The sequence below is a fragment of the Chaetodon trifascialis genome, chromosome 24 (assembly GCF_039877785.1).
Source record: "Chaetodon trifascialis isolate fChaTrf1 chromosome 24, fChaTrf1.hap1, whole genome shotgun sequence".
NCBI lineage: Eukaryota > Metazoa > Chordata > Actinopteri > Chaetodontiformes > Chaetodontidae > Chaetodon > Chaetodon trifascialis.
The window spans coordinates 7,950,099-7,974,530 of record NC_092079.1 but is presented as its reverse complement, the minus strand read 5'-3'; the positions used below and the strand labels follow the sequence as shown (position 1 = coordinate 7,974,530).

Below are 24,432 nucleotides of genomic sequence, written 5' to 3'. Positions count from 1 at the left end.
CACTATCAAAAACTGGTTACACCACTTAATGCAAGCCTTATTCATCATCCCCTCCGCCTCTGTCAGAAATGCTTGGCTCACACCAGACCGCAAGTTTAATTAATGCAGATGTAATGAATTCATTATAGGGAGGAATTGGCTGTGGATTGGCCCGTGCTTTCATCAAAAGAATTCCAATGCATGGAGAGGGGCCACGGCCTTGCCTATGCGCCAAAAGGACGGGTATATTTTCATGAAAGAGTATAAAGGATTAAAGTGACAAATGGCTAATGGTAGTTTCTCAAAATGAGGTCCCTGCTATCCTGTACAAGGTCACTTTGGATATACTCTACAATACAGGAGGTAATTTGTTCATACCTACAGGAAAGCAACTTAAAAGTTCATCCTTTCTTGTGTGTGTTTGCATTTGTTTCCTCAGTGTGTGATGGCATTGGGACGGGCAGCCTGCAGACAGCTCAAACAGTGGATGCCAGCAACATTGATAAATTTGTGAACTGCACCAAAATCAATGGCAACCTCATCTTCCTCATCACTGGCATTAAAGGGTAAGTGACAGCTTCGCAACATTTCCACAGATTGTTCTTTGTTCTGCTGCATTCATGCTCACTGTCAGTGTACCTTAAGACTGCTTCATACGATAGCAATGTATGAATAATATGTTTTATTTTATTTTTTTAAAGGGACATGTACCATGGTATTGGACCTTTGGACCCAGAGCGTCTCAACGTTTTCCGCACTGTGAAAGAGATTACGGGTAAGACCGCCTCAGTGGAATCACCTTGCAGCAACTAACTGAACAAAACAATGTTATTATGATGGCCTCTGAGGAAGTAAAAGAAAGGTCTGAGAGCGAAGCGGAAACTGATTTTTGTTGGTGAACTCAAAAAGATGCTCTGGTGGATATGATGTTATTGTGTGTGTATATCTAGTAGTTACACGTGCTTACAGTATGCGCTGCTGTGTGTGTGTGCGTGCGTGCATGCATGCATGAGTGTATTTATTCATTAACTATTAGAGGCCTTAAGGGATGAGCAATACCTCGTATACAAACCATTTTGTCATATTAAACTGCGACTTGCAGTTGAGCCAAACAGCTAATGGAGTGAAACTGCATTTTCATAATGAAAACCCAAGCAATAAGAAAGAGCAATGGCCATTCTATCTCAGCCGTTTCCTGCTCTATCCCTTTAATGTCATTTCCACAGATCCTGATTTGATATAATCTGTCATTAAAGGCAAGTGCAACCGGACAGATTGCGCGGAATATTAAATCCATTCTTTTAATTAGCGTATATTGTCTTCCACGGGCACATTTCCTACAAAGAATGGGTTCTTGTTTGAACTTCACAGAGGCGGCGCAACTCCGTGACCAAAAATTTCATTCCTTTTTTAATGCGAATGCAACAAAATGATTCTTTTTATTTCCTTGCACATGACTCTAATGTTCCTTCATCTAAAATACTCCTTAAATATGCTCCTATTCCCTTCTCCCCTTTGACCAGAAAAATAAGAATTTGTTATATTTATCCATGAGCTGTTGATGAGCACATGTTCTTCTGCCTTGGCTGATTGTTTTCAGGTTACCTCAACATCCAGTCGTGGCCTGAGAATATGACAGACCTGAGTGTTTTCTCGAACCTGGCAACTATTGGAGGGAGATCTCTTTACAGGTTTGTCTTAATGTTACGTTATTGCACTGCAGACACAGATTTGACTGCTGTCTAAGGCTGTCTTGGTCAGCTCATGATTCCATGCAATTCTATTTTACTTATATGAAGATGACAGGCTGATATCATTGTCCAGAAACATCCTCACCGGTTTCTTTCTTGCTGCCTTTCCTGTGTTTGGACGGCTACTGTTGGAGCTAATGAGCCAACGGCCGGTGTTGTTCTGCAGAGAGGGAGTTCACGCAGCTTTGATTAGCCCTGTTTTGATGATAGGTTCTGCGTTCGCTTACAAGTGCAGATCCGAGGCGCAGTGCCGGCAGACTCAAAGCAGATCTTGTTTTCTAAACAGCAGTGATGAACCTGCAGCTCAGCAATGTTTCATTCAGCAGCCTCCGATCACATCTTCCTCGTATCTTTTTTTTCATCCAGTCTCACCCTCTCCCCTTTCTGTTCCACTCTCTGTTCCCTTTTGTGTTTCTTTTTCTTCTTCCTCTTCTTCTATCGCCATCCTCCTCTTTGTTTTTTTCTCCATCTTCTCCTTTCATTTTCCCCATTCATCTCCTTTCCATGTCGTAGTTGCTCTCAAATCCTCCAATCTTCTCTGAAACCTGTTCCTTTCTTAAAATTCTCCTCCTCCCTTATCTCCATCTTAACCTCTTCCTCTTTCTCATAATCTATTTCTCTTTCCTTCTCCTCCCGCAGCGGAAGCGGTATTTCGCTGTTGATCTTGAAGCAGCGTTGGATCTCCTCGCTTCAGTTCCAGTCGCTCGACGAGATCAGCGCCGGCAACGTCTACATCTTCAACAACAGCGGCCTGTGCTTCTATAACACCGTCAACTGGACGTCGCTCTTCAGGACCCAGAGCCAGAAGGTCCTCATCCGCAACAACCGAGATCCGAAGGAATGCAGTAAGTAGTGGTGTTAGTTTGATTTCCAGATATGTGCAAAAATCTGAGTTTAAGCAGTTTTGTAACATCTAAGATGGTTAAGCAGTCAAGTCATGGTCAAAGTCGTTTATTTTTGACAACTAAGAACAGTGGAAAAGTCTCCAAAAGCTAAATAAATAACTGAATTAAAAGACAAAATCCACAAAAGTTGAGCTGCAACACAGACCAATGCCACATTTCCTCTTATTAAATCCGCAAACGTTGCCACATTTGCCCAAATTAATGAAGCTGAAACAGACCTTGAGTCAGTGACAGCCAAACAAATTCACTGCCTCCTGCACAGCCGCTAAGCAGAAGATATACATTCACAGTGGGGTGCAGTTTGCTGAAAACATATGAGAAGATTTTGTGGTATTAGCTTGGGATCATTGTTGCCTTGTTAGTTTAGAAAACTTGATTTTGTGCTGTCAGCCATGTTAAAGAAAATGTGTCCTTGCTTTCAATTCGACGTTTTTATGTATGCTGTACTTGTCTGATGAAGCTGCAAATATTGACGTGTTGATGCACCTGCAAATCGGGCAGGGAAGTGCCTTAACTGCCAGAGGAAACTCTCAGAGATGCTGATCGCATACACACCTCCAGTGGCAACCAAACACCAATTAGGTTCTCCTGTTCTCTTATTTTCTTCCCTATTAACTCTCTAATTAATTCCAAACTTACACTCCCAGCATATCTCTCTGCCGTCATGCCCGCTCCCACAGCGACTGTGTCATGCGTCTCACACTCCATGGCCATGAAAGCCCTTATTCAGCTGCCTGTGAAGAAAGTGCTCAACGCGTCATGCACAGAGGTGGATTAAGCTCACTGCCAGCCACGGGAAGTGGAAACCTGATGGAACCATGAATAGCCTCCATGTGGCTTTGGCTGCAGATGCTGACCACACAGTGGTGCTTAATGGCGTAGAAAAGTGTGACAGAGAGGGGAGGCTATGATACCAGGAAGAAAATCTCAGCACAGCTCAGCAACAAATTGCAAATTACTTTATTATCTGTAAGCTTTGATCTTCTTTGCTGTGTCTGTTATACTTTGGCAACATGTTCAGATGTGTCGTGCCAATAAAGCTCACTGCTAGAAAGACAGAGATAATTGCAAAGACATGGAGCACTGTAGTTTTTCTCTGCCCCGCCAGGCTGCGATTGATATCATTAGCCAGTTAATGAGTGTGGTGTGTGTGTTCGAAATCGATTGATAGGGCCTTACACAGGTCTCTTCATTAGGCTCAACCCCTGTCTACCATTGACTGTTCGGCTGTTGACAAAGGGCCCTGCCCCCACCTGGCGACACTCCCGGGGACGTGGCTGTCACTCACCGGATGGAGAGCATGCTGAGCCCAATGAACAGCATCGATTGTTGGACTGTAGGGCTTAGGGTTCTGGTTGGGGTGGTCTTTAATGGTGGAGGTGTGGGGAACATCGGTGTTCACACAGCTGCGCAGATCGGGACACACGTGCGCGTGCATGCATGTGCACACATATTATTAGATACATTGGACTTTGTTCCTGTGTATTATTGGACAATCAAGAGCAATTTATGGACTCTGCTATGTTTCTAGTGTGCTTGAATTGCATTATATGTGTGAGTGTGTATCTGCAGCTTACTGACTCTGCACGTGGAAATGCCTGAAACCATGTGTGGCTGTGTTTGCTCATTTATTTTATCATATTCATTGATATACGTCCTCTCTCTCCACAGCTCAGCAGCGAATGGTGTGCGATCGAATGTGCTCGGATGACGGATGCTGGGGCCCGGGCCCCGACCAGTGTCTTTCCTGCCGATATTTCCGACGGGGCCGCACCTGTGTTGAGTCCTGCAACCTCTTTGATGGGTGAGCAGACACTATTTAAAAATCTTCTCCTTCTTTTGATGCATTCTGGGCGAAAGCGTCCCATAGTATGTTCGAGCTGATCTGACACAAATCTTTAAAATGAGCATTTTCCTGAGTGTCATTTCATTGTGGTTTCGACAGACTGCATTAATTCCCTTGCAAGCAACCATACATGACAAACAGATGAAATGCAATCAGTTTAAACAGCTTTAATGCATGAGAGTAAAGTCAAAGCATTCACAGCAGCTCTAGAAGAGGAGAGTTTAATTGTCGATTGCCACAAATGTAATGAGATGAACCAATAAGGAATTTCACACTGTGAACGGGTAACGCGGACATTAAAGGAACATTTGGCTCCGTGTTACATCCATCGTCCAAAATCAATTTGAATATATTGTTGAAGCATTATATTTTATTACAAATTGCCCATTTGGGCTGACAGACAAGAGTGTTTACTGCTCCGAGCTGGAAAATGACTGACATTTGCGACAAAGGCGCTTAGCGTGTCTCACAATCCACTGATGCCCTGTTTTCAGTGTGAATAATTGCATTCAGGTCATTGCTTTATGCCGCCTAGAGGCACATCAAAAAGATCACCGCCAACTCACCTGGGGAGAAACACTTCTTTGTAGATGTCGATTCCAGCCTTTTGTGCTACTCTTGAATGAACGGGGAGATGTTGTGAATCACAACACTTAAAAGCGGGCCTCTAAAATAAGACCGTACCGACAGCGTCTGCCACAAGATAAATATGACTTTCTCGCAAGCAGTGATGTCAAGCTTGTGTTTTCCCCCAGGGGAAATGTGGAGAGCGTGCACATACGTGTGCGAGAGAGGGTGCATGAGAGCGAGCAACCCTCGGTCATGTTGACTTGTTGCTGGTCCTTTCCCGGCACCATTTGTGGGAGGGAAGCTTTGAAGTTGCCGGGAAAAACAGCTCACAGCGAAGGCTTTGAAGAAGAGTAGTAAGGGAAAGGCGCGTGGCAGGAAGCTGCTGAAGCACTCTTGTTCCTTATACTGTAAATACAGTTAGTCACTGTGATGCATTGCAAGTAACATTCGACAGGCCCACTTCCTGCTCTGTGTCACTAGCCTGAACTGTCCAAATGTCCATGACCTGAAGGTCTGCCAAGCACCAAGCAAACGTGTCTTTGGCAGATAAAGGGAAGCTTTTTTTTTTAGATGAACCTTTGGTTAGCCTTTAGCTTCCCCCTTTTGACTGTCACTTTGTGTTTTCTGCCTCAGTCAAGCCAACACAAAACTTGATTTGCAGTGCAAATTTGTGTATTAAATTAAAAGCTTGCTGGTGTGATTAAGTAGCTACGAACTAACTAACTAACAATGAAAACTATACAGTGATTTGCCTAAAAACTGATCAAGAAAAAGTGATATGTCTGCAGAGTTTTCACACATTGACTCTATGTTTGCAGCTATACAGCAATGTGTACATTTTTTATATCGCTGCCTCAGCTGTTTCTCACATTCAAATGAATGATTGGTTCGAAAATCTTGGGATTAGTGGCTGCATATGGGGTCCTATTGTGTGCAGCGTGGATTGGCTTAATATCTGCTCTGCTCTGACTGTATTGTTTTGGACTGTACATCTCCAGAATTTCACGTTCGCTCATTAAATATGTTTTCAGGTTGGTGATTTTAAACCTTAAGATTCCTCAGCTTGCCCTCATTATATGTCTCCATTCTTAATGAGGAAAGGCACTAATTCCCTTTAGTTTAGACGTCTGTTGAATAAAACAAAGGAGGAGCAAAGGAGTGCGAGAGGGGAAAAGAAAATGTCTGAGATGGTGTCCACTGGGGTTGGGGGAGGAGGGAGGAGGGCGGATTAGAGAGGCAGTGAAAGTGTTTAATTAAAAAAGTTGCTCTGGTGGGTTGGCCATGCTCTGGGTTTTTTGGAGGTTTGGAGGTCTGAATGGTGGCCACAGTCCTGCTTAAATTCCTGCTAAAACAGGGCTAATCCCCCATCAGGCCATCCCCCGATGGGGCCTTGGTGCACACTTCGAGCCGTGAAGGGGGCCAATCAGGAGGAACGGCTTTGACGGAATGGAAATGACCCAAGAGAGCACCGCTGCTGAGTTCTTTGTCTCTCGCCCATTCTCCTCCATGTATTTTTTTCCCCCCCTCAACCAACAAAAGAGATATCTCTCCACTGCCTGGGCCCTTTTCTAAAGGATTCCCCTGGACAGAGCTTCCAGGAGAGAAATCTAATTTATTTTGGAACAAGGGAAAGAAAGACCAGTGAGAAATGTAAAGAGAGCAGTGGGAGTTTCCTTTGAGTCTACAGAAAACATTATTAGTAAAGGACACTCTGTGATACTGTATATTTGGATGTTTGAGATGAACTGCTGTGAACACAATGAACCATTAGGGCCATTAAAAAAAATGTCCTGGCATTAAGGCTCAGCTATAGGGAAATCAAGGATTTTATCTTCACTTTTATTGCCCTTTAATGTGATACAGTTGAACTCGGGAGTGTCAGAATGTCTCTGTTTTTTTGCAGCTTTTACAACCACCAAGTCTGAAAGATTTTCATCTAATATTCACCACATGAAAATTCATAAAAAGCACATACCCGCAGGATATCCAAATATCTCTGTTCAAGATCACATAAAACCAGCTAACAAGGAAGGAATCTGTTGAGTCTTTAGTCCACCATAGTAACATTGCATGCAAGTACAAACAAGTACTTACAAGAGTCCCTCTCATTATCTCTCCGGTATGTGAAAGGGGCTTGTTTGTGGCTGGGGGAATCCTCCTCTGAGGACGTCTGTCCTCTGCATCGGCTGATCGATCCCTCTAATGTGAAAAGTGTTTTTGATCGGCAGCTGTTGGTATCGACAGCAGCCGTCCTCCGCTCGCCAGAGACGCTGCACTTCAGAAACGAAGATAATGCGCCGATTCTGACACAAACAGAGGGAGAAATTTATAGATCGGGTGCTTGCACACACACACACACACACACACACACACACACACACACACACACACACACACACACACACACACACACGTATAAGGATGCAGCAGTGTGGCCTGAGGCACTGTGCAGCTCCTGTCGGTGTAATTGCAGTGTATAAACCCAGTATTGAGCTCTATTGTTTACCTCTACTCCTTCACAAGCCTAAGTGGAAAAACAAAACCTCGAACTAAACGCATTGCTCTTGCTGGCTAAATGAAGGGTCTGGTAGAGCTTGTACCTGTTGCATAAACTGCAATCATTCTTGGATTTGACAAAAGGAGGGAAAGCAAATTTCTCTGACTCACCTTTTCCTTTCTTCTACGCTTTTCAGCCTTTTTTTTTCTCATCCCCACACACTCCCTCTGCACCTCCCCCCTTCGCCCTATCCAAAGCAAACTTCTTTTCCCTGCCCACTCCCTGTCCTCTTATGCCATCCTTCTCTTTTCTCATTCCCTCCCACCAGCTCTCCTCTCATTCCCTCCTCACTCCGTGCATCGCCTCGTGTTTGCCCATGATTTAAAAAGCTGTTCATTATTCATGGGCCTTCATTGTTAACATATTGACCATGCTAAGCCTTTAACTTGATCAAATAGTCTTAGGCAGCCTGCTGCCCTGCGTGCCCCTCTACCAGAGGGCACTTCAGCAGTCAGGGCAAGCCAAAAGCGTGGAGAAGGGCATGAGTAAATGAAAGTGTAATCTTGCTTTCTTGATGCTGTATTACATGTTGGTTTAAAATCAAAACGCTCCCATGTAGAGCTTGCATTCATATGCACACAGCATCATCAAAATCCTCCCGCAGCAGGCTGTTAATCAATATTTCAAAGTGGATATGCTCTCAAATCTATAATACATGCATCTGTATCTCGATTTCTCTATCTCCACCAGGGAACTGCGTGAATTTGCCAATGGATCCATGTGCCTGGAGTGTGATAGCCAGTGTGAGAAGATGGATGGGAACACCATGACATGTCTCGGCCAGGTAAGACGCTTCTCAATCCACTCCAGACACCCTCAAAATCAGCTTCCTTTTCACGTAACAATGCTTTCTGGAGGGAGACTTTCCACTTGCAGATTAAAACCGCTCCTCTCATTTTTCCTCTCATATCTCGTGCGTGCTAAAGTGGATTTCCAACTTATTTTGTGGGAGTCTATCGGTCTCGTGCGCAGGATTTCTGAAGATATAAGTGCTGTGTTTGCAAAGGTGAACGGTAGGTTAATGGGAGGAATGATAAACTGCTGTGGCTACCGTAGGAAGCATGGTTCTGGCAAGCACCCCCACTCACACACACACAAACACACGCTCAAAGCAGCAAAATGAGTTTAGTTTCCGATATTCCTGTGAAGTCACTATTAGAACCTCAGATGTAATCGCACCATGATTCTCCAAAATGTTAGAATTTCCCTTGAATGTCAGTAGACGCACATGTTTGCACATGCACACACAAAAAACCACTATGTTTAACGTGGACATGTACAACATTTCTCTCATGGGAGGCTGCAGGACTCATGTCAGCATTTGCATTATAACACCATAAACCAGTGGTTCCCAAACCGGGGGACACCTGGAAAAGGTCACAAGAAAAATCTAAAGAGTCAAAGTATGATTAAGGGGATAGAAAATAATAATTAGTCTCGTTATGAATGGACATATGCAGCACAACAGAGCTCCACCTCAACCAACTATACCAGTGTTTCTCAACTCTGGTCCTTGGGCGCCCCTGCCCTGCATGTTTTAGATGGTTCCTGCTCCAACACACCTGATTCAAATGAGTGGCTTTTTATCAGGCCACTGCAGAGCTTGGTGACGAGCTGATCATTTGAGGTGTTTTGGAGAAGGGAAACATCTAAAACATGCAGGGCAGGGGCACCCGAGGACCAGAGCTGAGAAACACTGAACTATACCATTAAAGTACCGCTTCCATGTTAATACATTGATGTATAATGATTCAGGATTATATTGATATTGTAAAAATGACAGAGACTATTCTGCACTACTTTTATTTTTGATGTATTAAGTAATTTTGCTGATCATTCTGTTATGCTTTTAGTCAAGTAAAAAGAACATGACAGACACTTTAAATGGTACTGGAATCATGCGACGTTAAAACTAAAATAAACATAGTTAGCGTATTTCAAGCATCATTAAAGTGAGCCCCCTGGAAATCTGTTGTTTTGTGTTCGGCTTTCAACTTATCTGTAATTAACCTTTCTGTATTTGCAGTGCATTTATTGAATTTTTTCTTCATTTGCTTCTTTCTTTTATCGTTTTGCATGTGTTTTCTTTCGTCGCAGTCGGTCGAGCTCTTTTTGGCCTCCGTCCTGGTGCACCAAATGCTTCTTAAACTGCAGCTGAAAATAGTCTCATACAAATATTTATTTATTCCTGTTGGAGTAACATTTGGTAGAAGTAACACTTTTCAGCTGTCTTTAGACCTCCTGAGGCCTTTTTTTTTTTTTTTTTACAAAAAAAAAAAAAAGGAAAAAAGATAACTGTGACCACATTTTAAAGATTTATGCGTCCAGTAGGAATGGATGGGCTAAGGGTTGAATGTCACAGAGAGTGAAGGGATGACAAAAAGCACTGAGAGGTGGACTGTCACATTGTTGGTTTGGGTAAAAATTATTATCCCCAGTGGGTTTGTGAAACATCTTCCATTGAGGCTGATTTTACATTTATAGTGATACACTGCAGAGAGTTGTTCTCATGTGCCACATGACTTATTTGGTGGAATTTAGTAGCTGTGTGAGTAACCTTTTATGACTGTCCCTCGAGATGGAGAATGAGAGGGAGAGAGAGTGACTCCTCAAGGATGCACAGAGGCTGCTGACTTGAGATGCTGGTCACCGTTGAGTAGTAAATAACACCAGAGTCAATCATCCACAGGCGCTCTCACACACAAATACACTTGCATACGGCATACGCGGACATACTTGAATGCATTTCCGACATCTGTATGCGGTTGCACTTGCACGCACACACATGCATACACACAAACATGCAAAGTGAGAATAATGTTTATTGATGCCGTGTGTCTGAATGTGTCAAGCTGTGAGCGGCTGTCCATCAGGTCGCCGCGGTCGTCATTAGAAGCAGAGCCAGAATACAGCCGGTCGTGCCTACGCGCACACAAATGTACCCGTCTTACAACACCTTCACCGCTTCAAACACACGCAAGCACAAACACACACATCATCAGGTGCAGGCAGTTGTTCTCATACTACTTTCACATGTACACACACACACACACACACATCACTGTGCATCTTACTTATTCATGATCCTGTTGCAGCTGTGCTCAGTTACCACCTGTCATCTCCTCCATCACATTCGATTCGCCGCGCTTTGACATGACCTGATTCCTTGTGCACTTTGCCAGTTTTAACAGGGGGTGCGGCAGAATACACTCTTGGCGAGTTCGCTCAACGCATCATAAATCACTGAATGGCCGCGGTAGGAAGTGAGAAAATTGACATGATGCACTGGGTTTAAATTTAATTCTGTTCAATTGTATTCTCTCCTCTCATACATTTGTCTCCATTCTTTCCTCTTCCTTAATGCCATTCCATTTTCCCCAACTTTATTTTTTCCTGCTGCTTTCCTTCATCTCTTTGCCCGTCATTTTGTCTTACATGTCTGTTTCTCTGTTCATTCCCCACCTCTCCATCTTACTAATCGCTTCACTGCCCCCTCCACCTCTTTTTCTTTATTCATCCCTTGTCCACCGCCTCCTCCTCGTTACCCGTCCTCTCATCTCCCTCCTCCTTGTTCTGCTCTCTTCTCAGGGCCCGGACCAATGTGTAAAATGCCTCCACTTCAAAGATGGACCCAACTGCGTGGAGAAGTGCCCCGACGGGTTGCAGGGGGCCAACAGTTTCATCTTCAAGTACGCCAAGGCCAACAACGAATGTCATCCCTGCCATGCCAACTGCACCCAGGGGTAAGAGAGGGATGGCAGAGATGTGTGTCTGTATAAAAATCAATGCATTTCTTTTAAGTGTTTGCTCATCTTCAGATTCTGTGAGGTGCTTTTATGCTCTTAAAAGTATGTGAAGACTCTCTGCACTGGACATGCGGTGTCTCCCTCGTAAGGATAGATGGAAAGAAAAAGAGAGAAGGAAAGAGGATGATTTAATCTTGCAACAGCTAGATTCCCTGACCTGTAGCTGGCCTCCGGGGTCCCTTCGGTCAGGGGCAGAATGCATTGACCCTTAAGGCCATGTGGAGTACAGGGGAGATGAACTATGAATGAGGGAATGGGTGCAGAGACACGGCAGCTAGAGGGGAGATATGAGGTGGAGGGAGGGGATGTGATAAGGAAGAGAGGAAAGTTTGCAAGTAAAGGTGGAAGAGGTGCCTGAGAGAAAGAGCTACATTAGGAGGTGGCTGCAAAGAAGAGTATGCCAATGCTCTGTGATCACAGGAAGTCACAAATCAAAACATCTACGGGCGCAGAAGGTCACTGCAACGGCTCCACACAGGCATGTAATTATTAGAAAGGTTTCTCTATTCTGCAGCATGATACTGCATTTGTACTGGAGATCCGAAAGGGCCAGCTTCACCTCATTACAGAGTATTGTTGTAGCTACAGGACAGTTTCCTCTGTGTGGCATCTTCTGACATTTTATGGACTAAAACCAATTAAGGAAATTAGGTAGCTGCAGCCCATACGGCTGTGCGTTCAGGATTTGGGTGGAGAGCAGTATGCAAGAGCAGTAGTTGACAAATAAGCTTGTTTTCTTTCTTGCCAAGTATTTGATGAAAAGATTGATATCGGATTAGTATTGATCTTCTAATGGCGACAGATCAAATCAGCGCATTTCCCGGAATCTCGAACTGTTCCGACAGTGTTTTAAAGGCCGATACGCATGGCAGACTAAGACTAAGTCACCTCATATGACCGCCAGACTTCTGACTGCAGAAGTGCAGAGCGCAGGGCCTCAGAGATGGCAAAACACACTTGTAAATAAAATCACAGCCTAGCCACTAGCCAGCTGTGTTTCCTGTCCTCCTAAGCAAACACACTTTAATGCAGAGGCCAAAGCAGGACAAGCCTTCAAAAGCCCGGAGGCTGAGGACACAAAGAAAATTTACCTTCTTTGTGCACCAACGTGCTGGGTTTATGTCTTCAACCCCTCTTGTCTTTTGAAGTCAGTGTGGTTGTGACTTTGAGCTTGAGCCCTTTGCTTTTTTTTTTTTTTTTTTTTTTGCTCAAACTGGGAGACCACACCATCTAGGAAGCAGCTGCACAACAGGGGATGGTCAGTAAACAGAGAACATGGTGGCCGAGGGTCTGAGGTGGAGGTTGGTGGTCTCAGCAAACAAAGTTAGAGCAGCAAAACTAGCAACGAGGCGAGAGTGTGATGGAAAGGGACTTGATGTACTGTCTCTCACAAAGCAGGAGGTCATTTTATTTTCTGCAGCTGCACAGCAAGCCTTGATAATACCAGTGCAGCGTTAAAGAGCCAGCGTGGAGGAGATTTTAACAAAGTACGTGTAGGCCGGGTAAAGAAGAGTAAAAGACTATGGATGTAAAAGAAACAGGGGAGATGGTGAACAGGTAGAAAGCAGAGAAGATAGATGTGAGGTTATAATTGTTCCCATGACAGCTTTCACTCACACATGGCTGTCCCCGACTCTCTGAACACTAATCTGTCATTGGCATGACAACACCTCCATCATGCCTTGTCATCTTATCCTGCCCTCCAGCCACAGGGTGCTCTGGATTAACACTAAAACAGAAGCTGAGGCTGGGGATTTCCCACTGTGAGCCAAAGTGAGACATTTCAGAGGTCGAAGGTCAGTGTCGGGAACAGAGCGGCACCCTTCCAGCCAGGAGAGAGTCCGCACCTCGCTGAAACACACTTCAGTGCGGCAGACGATTAAACCAGAGCCTCGTTGCTCTGCCTCAAAGGCTTTCAACCCCCAAGGGTGTGCGGGGAAGTCGAGGTGGAGAAGCGAAGGAAGAGATGTGTGTGTGTGTGTGTGTGAGGTGAAAAGGAACAGTCCTTTAAAAACAGCAGGAAGTTACAGTAGCTTTTGTTGTTTGGCTCAATGATTTGGCCACTTCCCTCGATTTGCATTGAACTCCTTCTTTCCACACAGGAGATACAGGCTAACAAAACAAACGTAATAGTAGCACAATCCTGTGTACGTCCCCCAAAGCATTATGAGAACTGTAGTTCCAAAACATTATCCCCGGGGGGCTCTGCGGTGTCAGGCTTTGAAAACCCCTGCTCTGCCACACATCCAAAAAAGTAACACTGATAGAAATGTGCCGCTACTTCCGAAAGGCAAAGTAAGAGAAAAGTGTGCCTGCTGCGTGGTACTTACTGTCACACCGCTCCTTTGTTTTCTACTGATCCAGGAAGGAAACTGTGTGGCTCATGTGCACACACGCACACACATCCAGGCACACACAACACTGGGTACAGACAGTGATTGCTCGCTAATTAGCTATTTGGTGCACCATTTAATTGACAACGGAGTGACTTTGGAAGAGCCACAGTTGTCACCCGATTTAATTCCAAAGTTAGCCTGCTCTCCTAATTTGCTATGTAATTTGTTTTGTCTTGCGTGCCCGCGCTAGCTTGCACACTCACGCGCACGCACAGACACACACACAAGCATTCAAAAACTGTTCTCGCGTGTCTATCCTGCTGTACAAAGTCCTCCACTCAAGGAGCGAGAATTAATGAGCAGCTAGTCTGCTCTAAACACTTCCTGCTTACCTAATGCTAAAAAGTCCACTTCTCACTGATCAGCGTGTTATTAGCGCTTTGTTCAGTGGCTTTGGTTGCTGTTGTAGGAACAAAAAAAGCATTTTGTGTATTTGGAAAGAAGATTAACGGAATTCTGGTGAAGATGCTCAATAAGAGAGAAGTCATCTCTGAATCCAAGTCCAAAAATAATATGGAAATGATAATGGTTTGCAATTTATTCACTCTATTTATGAGAAAAATTACCATTTTGCATTAGCCCTGCAGTAACACGTGTTTGGCCACTCAGGGGCAGCAGAAACAAGCAGCAGTTGATTGAGCGAACGTACGAACGGTAGCAGAGAACAAGAATAAAGCAGCAGTGATGGGAATGTATGGATTACTGTCTCTCATCCCAGAATATAATCATCTATGCGCCACCTACACTGGCCTGACACCGCACCTAGTCCTCAACATCAAACCCAGTGTTGCTCACCTTATTTCGGCGTTTCTGCTTTGAAGTCAGTGAAATAAGGGGCGCGATGGAGAAACAAATGGCCTTGTTGTTCTAGATATTCTCACCAGTTCTATAGAGGATATTCATTTTTAGATATTGAAAGGGTGCCTTTGTTTCCTTTGATTGAGATTTCACTGTTCCATTTGAGACCGCTTGTTCAGAAAATGCTCTGAGGAACCACGCGACTTGAACAAGAACAGCGCACTCCCACCCAAACCTTTCCTCCTGTCATATTGACAAGTGGTCAGCCATGCTGGGGATTCAATTTTCCACAGGTCCCTGCCCAGTGACAGATGATTGACGTGGAAAAAAGACAGCAAGAGGTTTACTCATAACCTGTCCATGATTTAATGGTTGATCTCTCTGGTTTGTCTACCCTGCAGGTGCGTCGGGCCAAGACTCCAAGATTGTGTCGGGATGATGGACAGGTAAGGGATCTCAGGATGCATTTGTAATGTGCGATTGGGAGACCACCATCAGATCCTGCCATTACGCATTAAACTTTCTCATGACGCTCATTAACATGAGTTGCAGGCAGTTTTGTGCTTCAGAACTGATGGATGAGAAGGAGCCTTTGTTCTGTTCAAAACTTTATAATCTTAATCTAATTCGTGCCGCTGTTAGCGTTTAATGTGTCAATGGAAGCTCTGTGAATGGAATCAATCAAGAATGATTCATCATCAATAGCTATTGTCAGTGTCCTTGTTGTGTTTATGTAAGTAGCTGTAGTTGTGACACAACAATAGAGATGTGAATAGACACAATTTATATCTCTCTTATCTGTCTGAATGAAGCTGGAGTCAGGAGGCAATTAGTAGCTTAGCAGAAAGACTGAAAACACATCAACATCAACAAGTTAGGTACTGAATTTTAATGCATACATTACATTTATAATTATATATGTATCTTTCAAATTCTGTCGTTGCATCCATTCTTTTTTTTAGTCTAATTTGTTTTAATTATTATGATTACACATTAGCCCTCTCGCACACCTGTCGGATAAGCCACCCGTTCATCACTGCACATATTGAAAATATGAGCTTGTGACAAAACCTTAAAAACTGTCATGTGATGTGATTATAATGTTCAGCATTTAGAGAATGACTAGAAGTCTTGAATGCCATGCTTTGGACCCCAAAGGAATAAGAAGCAGCTGAGGTTGTTAAATTACTGTACTCCCTCTGCTACTACTGCAGATACTACTGTTATCATGACATAAACAAGAGGGAAGCTAACCAATTGGAAATAACAGAATATGTGTGGTGGTATTTGGGAACTGCCACCCAACCTAAATAGCCTGAAGACACAACAACTCTATTAAAACACCCATAAAAACAAGCGATCTTTACAATTAGAGCGCATTCAGAAGAGTGACAAACTCATTAGAGTCTAACCAAACCAATAAAAATGAGGTCTCGGGCTCCATTTAATCGTGGGAAACAGGAATGAGACGTTCTTCCTCCCTCTGGTAGCCCTCTGCTGAGTTGTTCTTTTGCTCTTACAGTGGTATTATTCCCCCGTCTCTTCTGGTGACCCTGAGTCGCTTGTTGTGGTGGAAACCCTCTGCTCCTCATTAGAGAAGTCCTTTTCCTACCTAGTGCTGTCTCGCTTGCAGTTATTTGTCTCACCGCCAGTTTGTTGCTGTTTTCCCTCTCCTCTCTCCCTCCATCATCCCATCTTCCCCTTTCTCTTCCCTTTGTTCCTTTCTCAGTGTTTCGCTTTCCTCTTTTTTCCTCCATGTCTTTTGATATCTCACCCCTATATGGTTCTTTCCACTGTTGTTTCTCCTTGTCTCTCTCCCCCCTCTTGACCCTCGCTCTAAACTGCTGCATTACTATTCACCACATGGCTGTATATCTCATTATGTCGAAACCTGCAGCCTCTTTGTAAATTTCAAGCTCCCCCGTCTTTAAGTCTGTTGCAGTCGATATGGCAAATGCCGCAGCACCTTACTCTGCCATAGCTCCATGGTACATGAGTCTTCCATTAACTGCTAATGGCCTCTATAGCTAATAGTTTTGAACTTCAACTATCAGGTAGAAGCAGGTGTTATCTTATGCGATGTGTTTTGTTCTTTTTAAAAAAAGAGAGGACAGAGGATAATCTACTGCTGGCAAGAAGGTGGAAATGGAATACAGATTGAGGGAAAGAGGGGAAGGATAAAGAAAGAGACAGCAACAGAAGGGCTGGATTGAGTGGTAGCGTAGCAGTTGGCACAAGTGCAAGAGGAATGTAAATGACAAATGTATTAGCGCCATTATTAGTGACGACAAAGAGCTTTTAACTTCCAGCCTTCGGGCTCGCCTTAAGCAGATTCTTCCGTGGAAGATTCAGAAGCAATTTGTGAGGGATAGGCCATTTCAATTTCTCATCATAGATAATAAATTATGCTGGAAGTCACGTAGAAATAACATCAAAGCAAACTTTCAAAGTCTTGAATTGGACTGTTTGAAATGAAGGATTTTCTGAATCAAGCGTTGTTGGATGCCTTATACTGTTACCTTTTAGGTCCACATAGAACTTCCTGTGTGGAAGTGCATGTAAAAAAAATACAAATCCAATGTTCATACTTTGGAAGAAAACCAAAATTGTAAACCAAGCTGCTTTCCATGAACCACTATTGAGTAAAATATAGACTCGGAGAGTTAGAGATTTGGTGGACTTTAAAATGGCTCAAATCGTGTTTAGAGTTAAAAAATCAATGAAAATCTGAGAGCATGCAAAGGTTGTTAAAAGTGAGAAAAAGTCGAAATAATTTTAGAGCAATTTATGAATGAATGGATGAATTTATTGAACAGCTGTGGTGAGGAATTGAAAACATGTAGCGCACTTGATGAGTTTTTAAAATAACGTATTGTACAAATCTGAAAAAATGGATGATCAAAAAGCCACGTAGGCCACATCATTGAAATCCAGTCGAGTGTAGCACAAAGCTGTGCCTTCTCCACCAGCCCAAGTAATAGGAGCACATACCCTCAAAGGCTTTTTCTTCTGACCTGTGAAAATACTGCGTTCCTCACTTGGAAAAAGCCATGTGCTGTGCAGGACGAGCCTATCTGGCCACACAAAAACATCTTTTTTTTTTCTTTTTTTTTTGCTTGTGTGTCTTGAGGCCCATGGGGAAGGCTGCAGAATGAAGTTTTGGAGATAGGAAGAGGCAGAATTTGTGAGAAGCTGCATAAACTCTCATTACGGTCATATTAGGGATCCTTGGGTGGTTGTTGGTGGAAGAAATGGATTGACCGATGAGAAAGAGTCAAGCATCAGTCAAAAAGGTGATCAAAGATGACACAAAACCAACAGAAAGGCAATCATTGACACTTGAGTGCTAACAAGCTTTTCCATTGGCATTAGTGGATCTCTTAATTTAAAAGAAATGGGCTACTGGACCAGAGTTTTGTCTTCATTTTGATCAAAGATTTCACATCTAGCTGCAGCTAATGAAACTGAAGCTTCCACATTCTCAAATGTACAGAGTTAAATCTCCAGCGCTGCTGGGTTTTTTGTTTTGTTTTTTTTGTTTAACAGCAGGTTGTAGAATCCGTCGGCTGAGGTTTGCACTTTCTTTCAAAGTGCCTTTTAGTTTCTTAATGTTTTCGGTGATGTTAATGTTTCTCCTCTTCCTCTGGCTCTACAGGACACCGCTAATAGCAGCTGGCATTATCGGCGGCCTATTCATCATCGTCATCCTGGCGCTCAGCGTGGCCGTTTATGTTCGACGCAAAAGCATCAAGAAGAAGAGGGCCTTGCGGCGCTTCTTGGAGACAGAGGTGAGGGGTTAGAGGTCATCGCATCAACATGTTTTTTTTTTGTTTCTGCGAATTGATTTGTGGAGGAAACCTTGGTGAAAGCTGCTCAAAATGCTGAAGTTCTTTCACTGTTGCCTTGAGTTCATTTTTGTCAAAAGATACATGAAAAAGGAGGATTTAGTGGAGCTTTTGCAGCTATAGAATGAAGTAGTAATAGCTTTTCCTGTATTATCATCAACAAATAACCGCAGTGTAATTAATTTTATTGATCCCACAGAGGAAATTTGGTGACGCTCCCTCTTACCTTACTGTTAATATGACAGCAAATGAGCAAAGTTTTGCTCTTCAGGAGACCTTTCCACAGTTTTATATTCTTTGCTTTTTGGTGCTGGGTTTTCCTTGTGTTTGTTCGAGGTGCTTTAAAGTTGCGGTGTACTTTTCCAGATGGATGCCAACAAAACTGGACTCATAAGCAAACCTTGAAACATTAAACCTTGGCTATGGTGCTTAGCCAAACCACACGGCGTGTGGAAGACTTTCAAAATTATGCATGGCTGCCATCACCCATCGATCTAGCCTTGAAGAGGGTTCATTTCTGGGAAGCATTAGAGGGGGGATTTTATATTCAGAGGAGAAAGTCAAAGATTGAGGTGCAGGTGAGTGCAGGGTTTATGTGCACGTGTGTGTTTGCGCTCTGGTCCATCACCTTTGTGCTGGTACATACTCCCCCTGTGTTTCCTGTGTGTGGCCCAGCAGTTGTGTCATCACTGCAGGTCTGGTGAGTGGCCTTGCCTATAGGAGTGGGGCAGGCTGCTTGTCAGTCCGCATTAGTATAATTTACAGGTAGACGCAGCAGTGTTATAGACAGCTGTCAGGCTAGAGACGGGAATTGGAGGAGGGCGGCCATGGGCAGTTTCTGCCTCATCCCGGCCACACACATCCATCTTAATCAGCCGGGCCCTGTTCCGACAGCCTCTTGACCGGGAGGGAAGTCTTCAGTCCAAGTAGATTCGCTAATGTACTGTCACAGACAAGGAGGGGCTGGGGAAGATCAAGCTGGAGGGGGATCTTCTTGACCCCTTTTGCATCCCCCTGCATGAAGCCGTCCTGTGACTGATTTCTGCTCTGGCTCAATACTCCACCAGGAAAATGTGAAATATCACAGGCCGAGTCAATGTTCCCAAGCTCCAAGGAGACCTAATTGGTTATAAAAGTAATTAGACGTAATGAAATCTTTAGTTGGCCCTACAGGTCAGACAGACCACTCATTAAGGGTGGGGTCAGTCCCCACCACGGCCCATGTGCTCGCCCATTAGCAGCCTCGTTGTGGCGTCCTGGGCTTGACACTGAAGCTGCTCAGTGTTTGTAGGTCATTCAGTGTAAGAGCATTAGCTGAGTGGTGAGGAATGAAGCTGTGGATCAGCAGCTGAAAATGTCATTACCCGACTCTTATCATCATTACTTCCATTTCCATTTTTTTCCATTATTTATTATAATTTCCATTTAGAATTTCCATTTTTTGCAGCTGTGTACTTCCGCTCCTCTCAAGGCAAAGCCATCTTCTCTTCCTCCTTCAGCGAAATAAACTCTTTAAAAAGCCTCGTTGATTGGCTGGGAAATGCGTTGTCACACAGACAACAGGCTGTTTTTCTGACCTTGCTGACCTTTTTAGAGGTGCGTGGTGCTCGCAGTACAGCAATGCCACAAACATATGATGATCTTATTGAATGTGATGCATTGCTGTGGATTAACAACGACAATCTATAAAGTAGCTAAAATGACCTCAGCCTTAAATGTCTACAAGGGAACATTTTACTGCTGAATTATTACTTTTACTGTTCATACTTTAAGCACAGTTTCTGAGAAAACATGCTGTTAATTGCTTATGATCACAGAGTGGTATTTATACTTTCGCTTAAGTAAAGGATCAAAGTGCTTCTTCCACTGTGAATATGTAATCTATCGCCATTGTTTGAGCGAGCAAAGTGAAGGGTTTCAATCCAAGATACTATTGTAAATTAGCATATTGTGAATGTAAACTCATTTGTAAGCAGCGGCCACATGTCTCCAGTAAGCATAACGTGCTTGATTGTGTTATTTCATTCACATAACTGTGGAGTTTAAATTAAGTCTGTATGCACAGGACGCACACATACCTGTTCACCCTCCATCTGAATGCTGTTCTCCACTCTCACCTACCCAGCATACTAAAAAACCTGCACTCTTCGCAGTCTGTATCACACTTTCCAGAGGCTCTTTTTGGCTGATGAAAGCACACGATAGGCTTTGGACGGCGGGCGAATGTGGATTCTCTATTCAAACGAATAATAGAGCTGAGTCTGTGTCTGTGAATGGAGATCAAGCTTGTCAGGATGAGGGATTTGGGGACAGCGAAGGCTCAGGGACTCCCCCTCTCTCTCCCTATCTGCAATAGCGTTTTAAACAGAGAGCTCACCTCCCGTGTCAGACAGGAAAAAGATGCCTCCAGTGCTCGCTGTCAAAACGTGATCTGAGCTTGCAGCCGGCATTTCCATATCAAGGCCATGTGTGAAGGCTGTTGCACTGTGTTGACTTGCAAAACACACTTCTTTGTTGTTTTCTTTGTTTTACTATTCTGTCTTTTCTTGCATCTTCACCTTCTCCTTTTCTTTTTTTGTTCTGCATTTTGATCTCTGTTTCTCCATTTATCTGCCTGTCCCCCGAGCGAACAGTCGCTTTATTCCTTTAACTTTTCATGCCGCCGCGCCCGGCGATGGTCGTGGCCGGAGGCGTTACGTCCGGCCATCCATCTGTCCCGTTCTCAGGCACGCAAGTTGTCATCCACTCAGACTCAGAGATGAGCTGATCAGAATTTGGTGGTCAAAGGTTACTGTGAGAATACAGACTGATAAAGTGATGACGGGTCAAAGGTCAACTTCACTGTGCCGTCATAATGCTCCGCAAAAAACACTTTTTCTGGCCTTTATTCAACACCATAACTGAGGAACAGAAGGGGAGATTGTGACCATATGTCACATTTGGTCGGACGCTGATTTGGTGACACTAATCTTGGCTTTAAAAATACACTTAATGCCTTTTATTAAATCCATTCAAAGTCCTCACTACGCATATGAGTCTGGACAATAAAAGCGACTTGATTGGAGGCATAAACCACAAGGCGGTCATTCTGGTTTAACTGTGTCTGTTTCTGTTTTTCTCTCTCTCTCACCTTGAAAGAAAATAGAGAGTAAGCTTGAGGAAAGTCTCACACTGTGGTGGCTCCTGAAGACACCCCTGAAAAAATTGCTTTTCTCAGACAGAGACAGCACAAACAGCGGAGTCCCCTCGCTGTTGCTGCGCGACCCCAGGCCTTGAACTTTGGCCCCAGTCTAGTAAAGCAGGAGTAATGCACTTGGAATCGCCCCCTCTTCCCTCCCTCCCAGAGGTCCTCTTCTAGCTGCTTTCTACAGTCATGTGAGTGTTTCAGCACCACAGGCTGTGGACAGATCCCACGCTGTTCACATGCTCTCTTACAAGAAGGATTGAAGCATTCAGGGGAGGTGGACAGCTCCCGACGTTCACCCCAGGCCGGGCTGACTGAACGGAGGCACGGGATGTCTTTAGAAATACTTGTGGTGCAGACCAGCATTGTTCAAACGTACCAAACTTTATGTTAAATTTAAGCCAAGATCCCAGTGATTCAAAAGACACCAAACTTTTCTCTTTAATAAACAGGTTCAGATATAAAACATGTGCTTAATGAAATCTTATTATCTGGCCTCTCAGTTTTAAATAGTGTCAAAGAAGACAATCAGGTCAACTCTCCTCATTTCACTTTATTCCAACTCTCAAGTCAAGTTAGTTTTATTGATGTTGTCCAATATGACAAATCACAGTTTGCCTCAGTCTGTGCAGCGGAGGACACCCTCTGACGTCAGACCCTCGATTCAGATCAGGAAAAGACTCTTTCACTGGGAAAAAGCTGAAGAAACCTCTCCCAGGTTGGACAGACACGCAGCAGATGTTGTGTTTACTGACTAGACCAATGAGAAGTTGGAGAGTGGACAATCAGGATGACTAAATTATGAACCAATTATTGAAGTATTCCACATTCCTGTTTTTCCAGAGGAAGATTCCACAGGAAGTCATGTTTAGTAACGAAGTAGTGCAGTAAAAGCTCTTTAAATGCCGTTAGCGGAGGAGAAGTGAGTTCATTGCTGCTGGGACGGATTCACTAATACCAAGAATAAATGTCCTTGCATACTGATAAGCCCTCTCCTGCTATCAAGCACAAATTGTCATAATGTGCTCCCAATGACTCTGTGTCATTGTGGATTCCTAAGTATAGCACAAGAATATTTTACCATGCCATCCAGACAGCGCAAATTCAAAGAACAAAAGTGTGTAGAATATCAGGGAGCAAATGGTCTGTGTGGTGACCTTACATGCCTGAAGCCTGTTCATTCAGTCTAATAGTTAAAGTACTGTTGCATTATTAAATTCATGATCTGAGAGTCATTATTTTCGAAGCTTACTCTCATGCATGTCCCACATCTGTCCTGCAGTGCACCTGTTCAAATCTCATGAGCCTTTCTAACCACTTTTAGGCTACACTGATGTAACTACACAGAGCAAAGCTTTGTTATTTTTCCTAAATAATTCCTTTTTGGTTGTTTTTTCTGCTCCTTATTTGGGGAATAAACAGGAGTGGTCGTCCAAATATTGACAAAGTTTAATCGAAAAATGAACATGCATGCACACCAGACCCGGTTCCACGCTTTAGGTGGAAGTTTGTGGCAGTGCAGTTGTCTTTCACCTGATTTCAATTACGCAGCACAACAAATGTAGCACTTTGTGTGAGTAATGTGAACATTAAAGTATATACCGAGGGCTTGCAGCGCAAGTCTGTGTTTGGGGACATTGTTTACTTATTCAATACAGAATAATTCTGTGAATGTATTCTAGCTCGAGGCTCGAACATCCTGCTTATTTGTCCAATGAAGCATCCGAATCCTCTGCAGCGCGGCACCAGCGAAGCTCATTTGGCGAAGGCAAGGCGCATTATTAGCTGGTAAATAAAGTGGCGTGGAGAGTGTGTGAGTGAGAGCGAGCTCAGGAGATTTTTTCAGGCCATGGGTGTGCATCTTATTTAATAGACCTCTCCTCTCCTACCTTCATCAGTCCAGTCCAGCCTCGTCCTAATGAAACAATAACAGCTACAGCCTGCCACCATCTGCTCTTACTACTGCTCCATCACCACCTCCCTCGACCTCGTCTCTGCTCTCTCTTTCTGAGTCGCTCCATTTCTCCATCCAACAGCGTCACTTGTTTTCTTGTTAGTCATGCAGTGAACATGCAAACAAACGGATGCAAATGCTGCTCTTTGCCCAAATACCAGGCTGAAATGATGGATATGACCTTGTTGAGGTGAATATAGTCAGAAATCAGTGGTTCTATGTAATTTAATACTTCATTTGAAGGCCAAAAGCAATCGTACTTCCACTTAATAGGTCACCCTGGAGCTGCTAAACCCACCTAGCTTATGTGAAGTATACGTTTCAGTGGAGAGGTTTGCTTTCACAGGATGTTAAACGCTGTCTACTTTGAAGAATATAAAGGTAAAGGAGAGGTTGTCCACATGTTGAATTGTGCAAGCGCCCAAAAACTTCATTGATGCAATTTGTCATACAACCTCCTCTCGCTTCGTGTGCACCTGTACCCACCTGGGGTTGGATCTGCATATACCTTTGGGCAAAATGGACATTGGAGAGATATTGCCGATGAATTAAAAAGGCTACAGCAACAAAAAAAGACAAACCGAGTTTTTATGGGGGGGGACAGAACAGCAGCCAAATGGATTTTTCACAACCTGGCAACCCAGAGATTATTCTTTGTTGTTAAGTTTATTGGGGACAGTGCACATTTCTCATTGTTGGCATTTTGATAATCAGTGTAAATGTGTTTGGGTTAGCTCAGTAGCTAAATGGCTAGCTTAGTACCGATATAATACACTGTCACTTATTGCCATTATTAATTCATTAGTCATTATTTGTCCAAACAGTTTCACCTTGAGGTCCA

At 43.7% G+C, this 24,432-nt stretch overlaps 1 protein-coding gene across 2 annotated transcripts in view; it reads left to right on the top strand.

The window, feature by feature from the left end:
• Positions 1-24,432, top strand: part of LOC139352082 (receptor tyrosine-protein kinase erbB-4-like) — a 223,706-nt gene that overhangs the window by 166,001 nt on the left and 33,273 nt on the right. For both annotated transcript variants that reach the window (XM_070994128.1, XM_070994129.1), the window contains exons 9-17: positions 419-545; positions 681-754; positions 1,580-1,670; positions 2,370-2,575; positions 4,307-4,439; positions 8,299-8,392; positions 11,197-11,351; positions 15,010-15,054; positions 18,264-18,396. In XM_070994128.1, the coding sequence (XP_070850229.1) occupies positions 419-545; positions 681-754; positions 1,580-1,670; positions 2,370-2,575; positions 4,307-4,439; positions 8,299-8,392; positions 11,197-11,351; positions 15,010-15,054; positions 18,264-18,396 (1,058 nt within the window). The remainder of the gene's footprint in view (positions 1-418; positions 546-680; positions 755-1,579; positions 1,671-2,369; positions 2,576-4,306; positions 4,440-8,298; positions 8,393-11,196; positions 11,352-15,009; positions 15,055-18,263; positions 18,397-24,432) is intronic.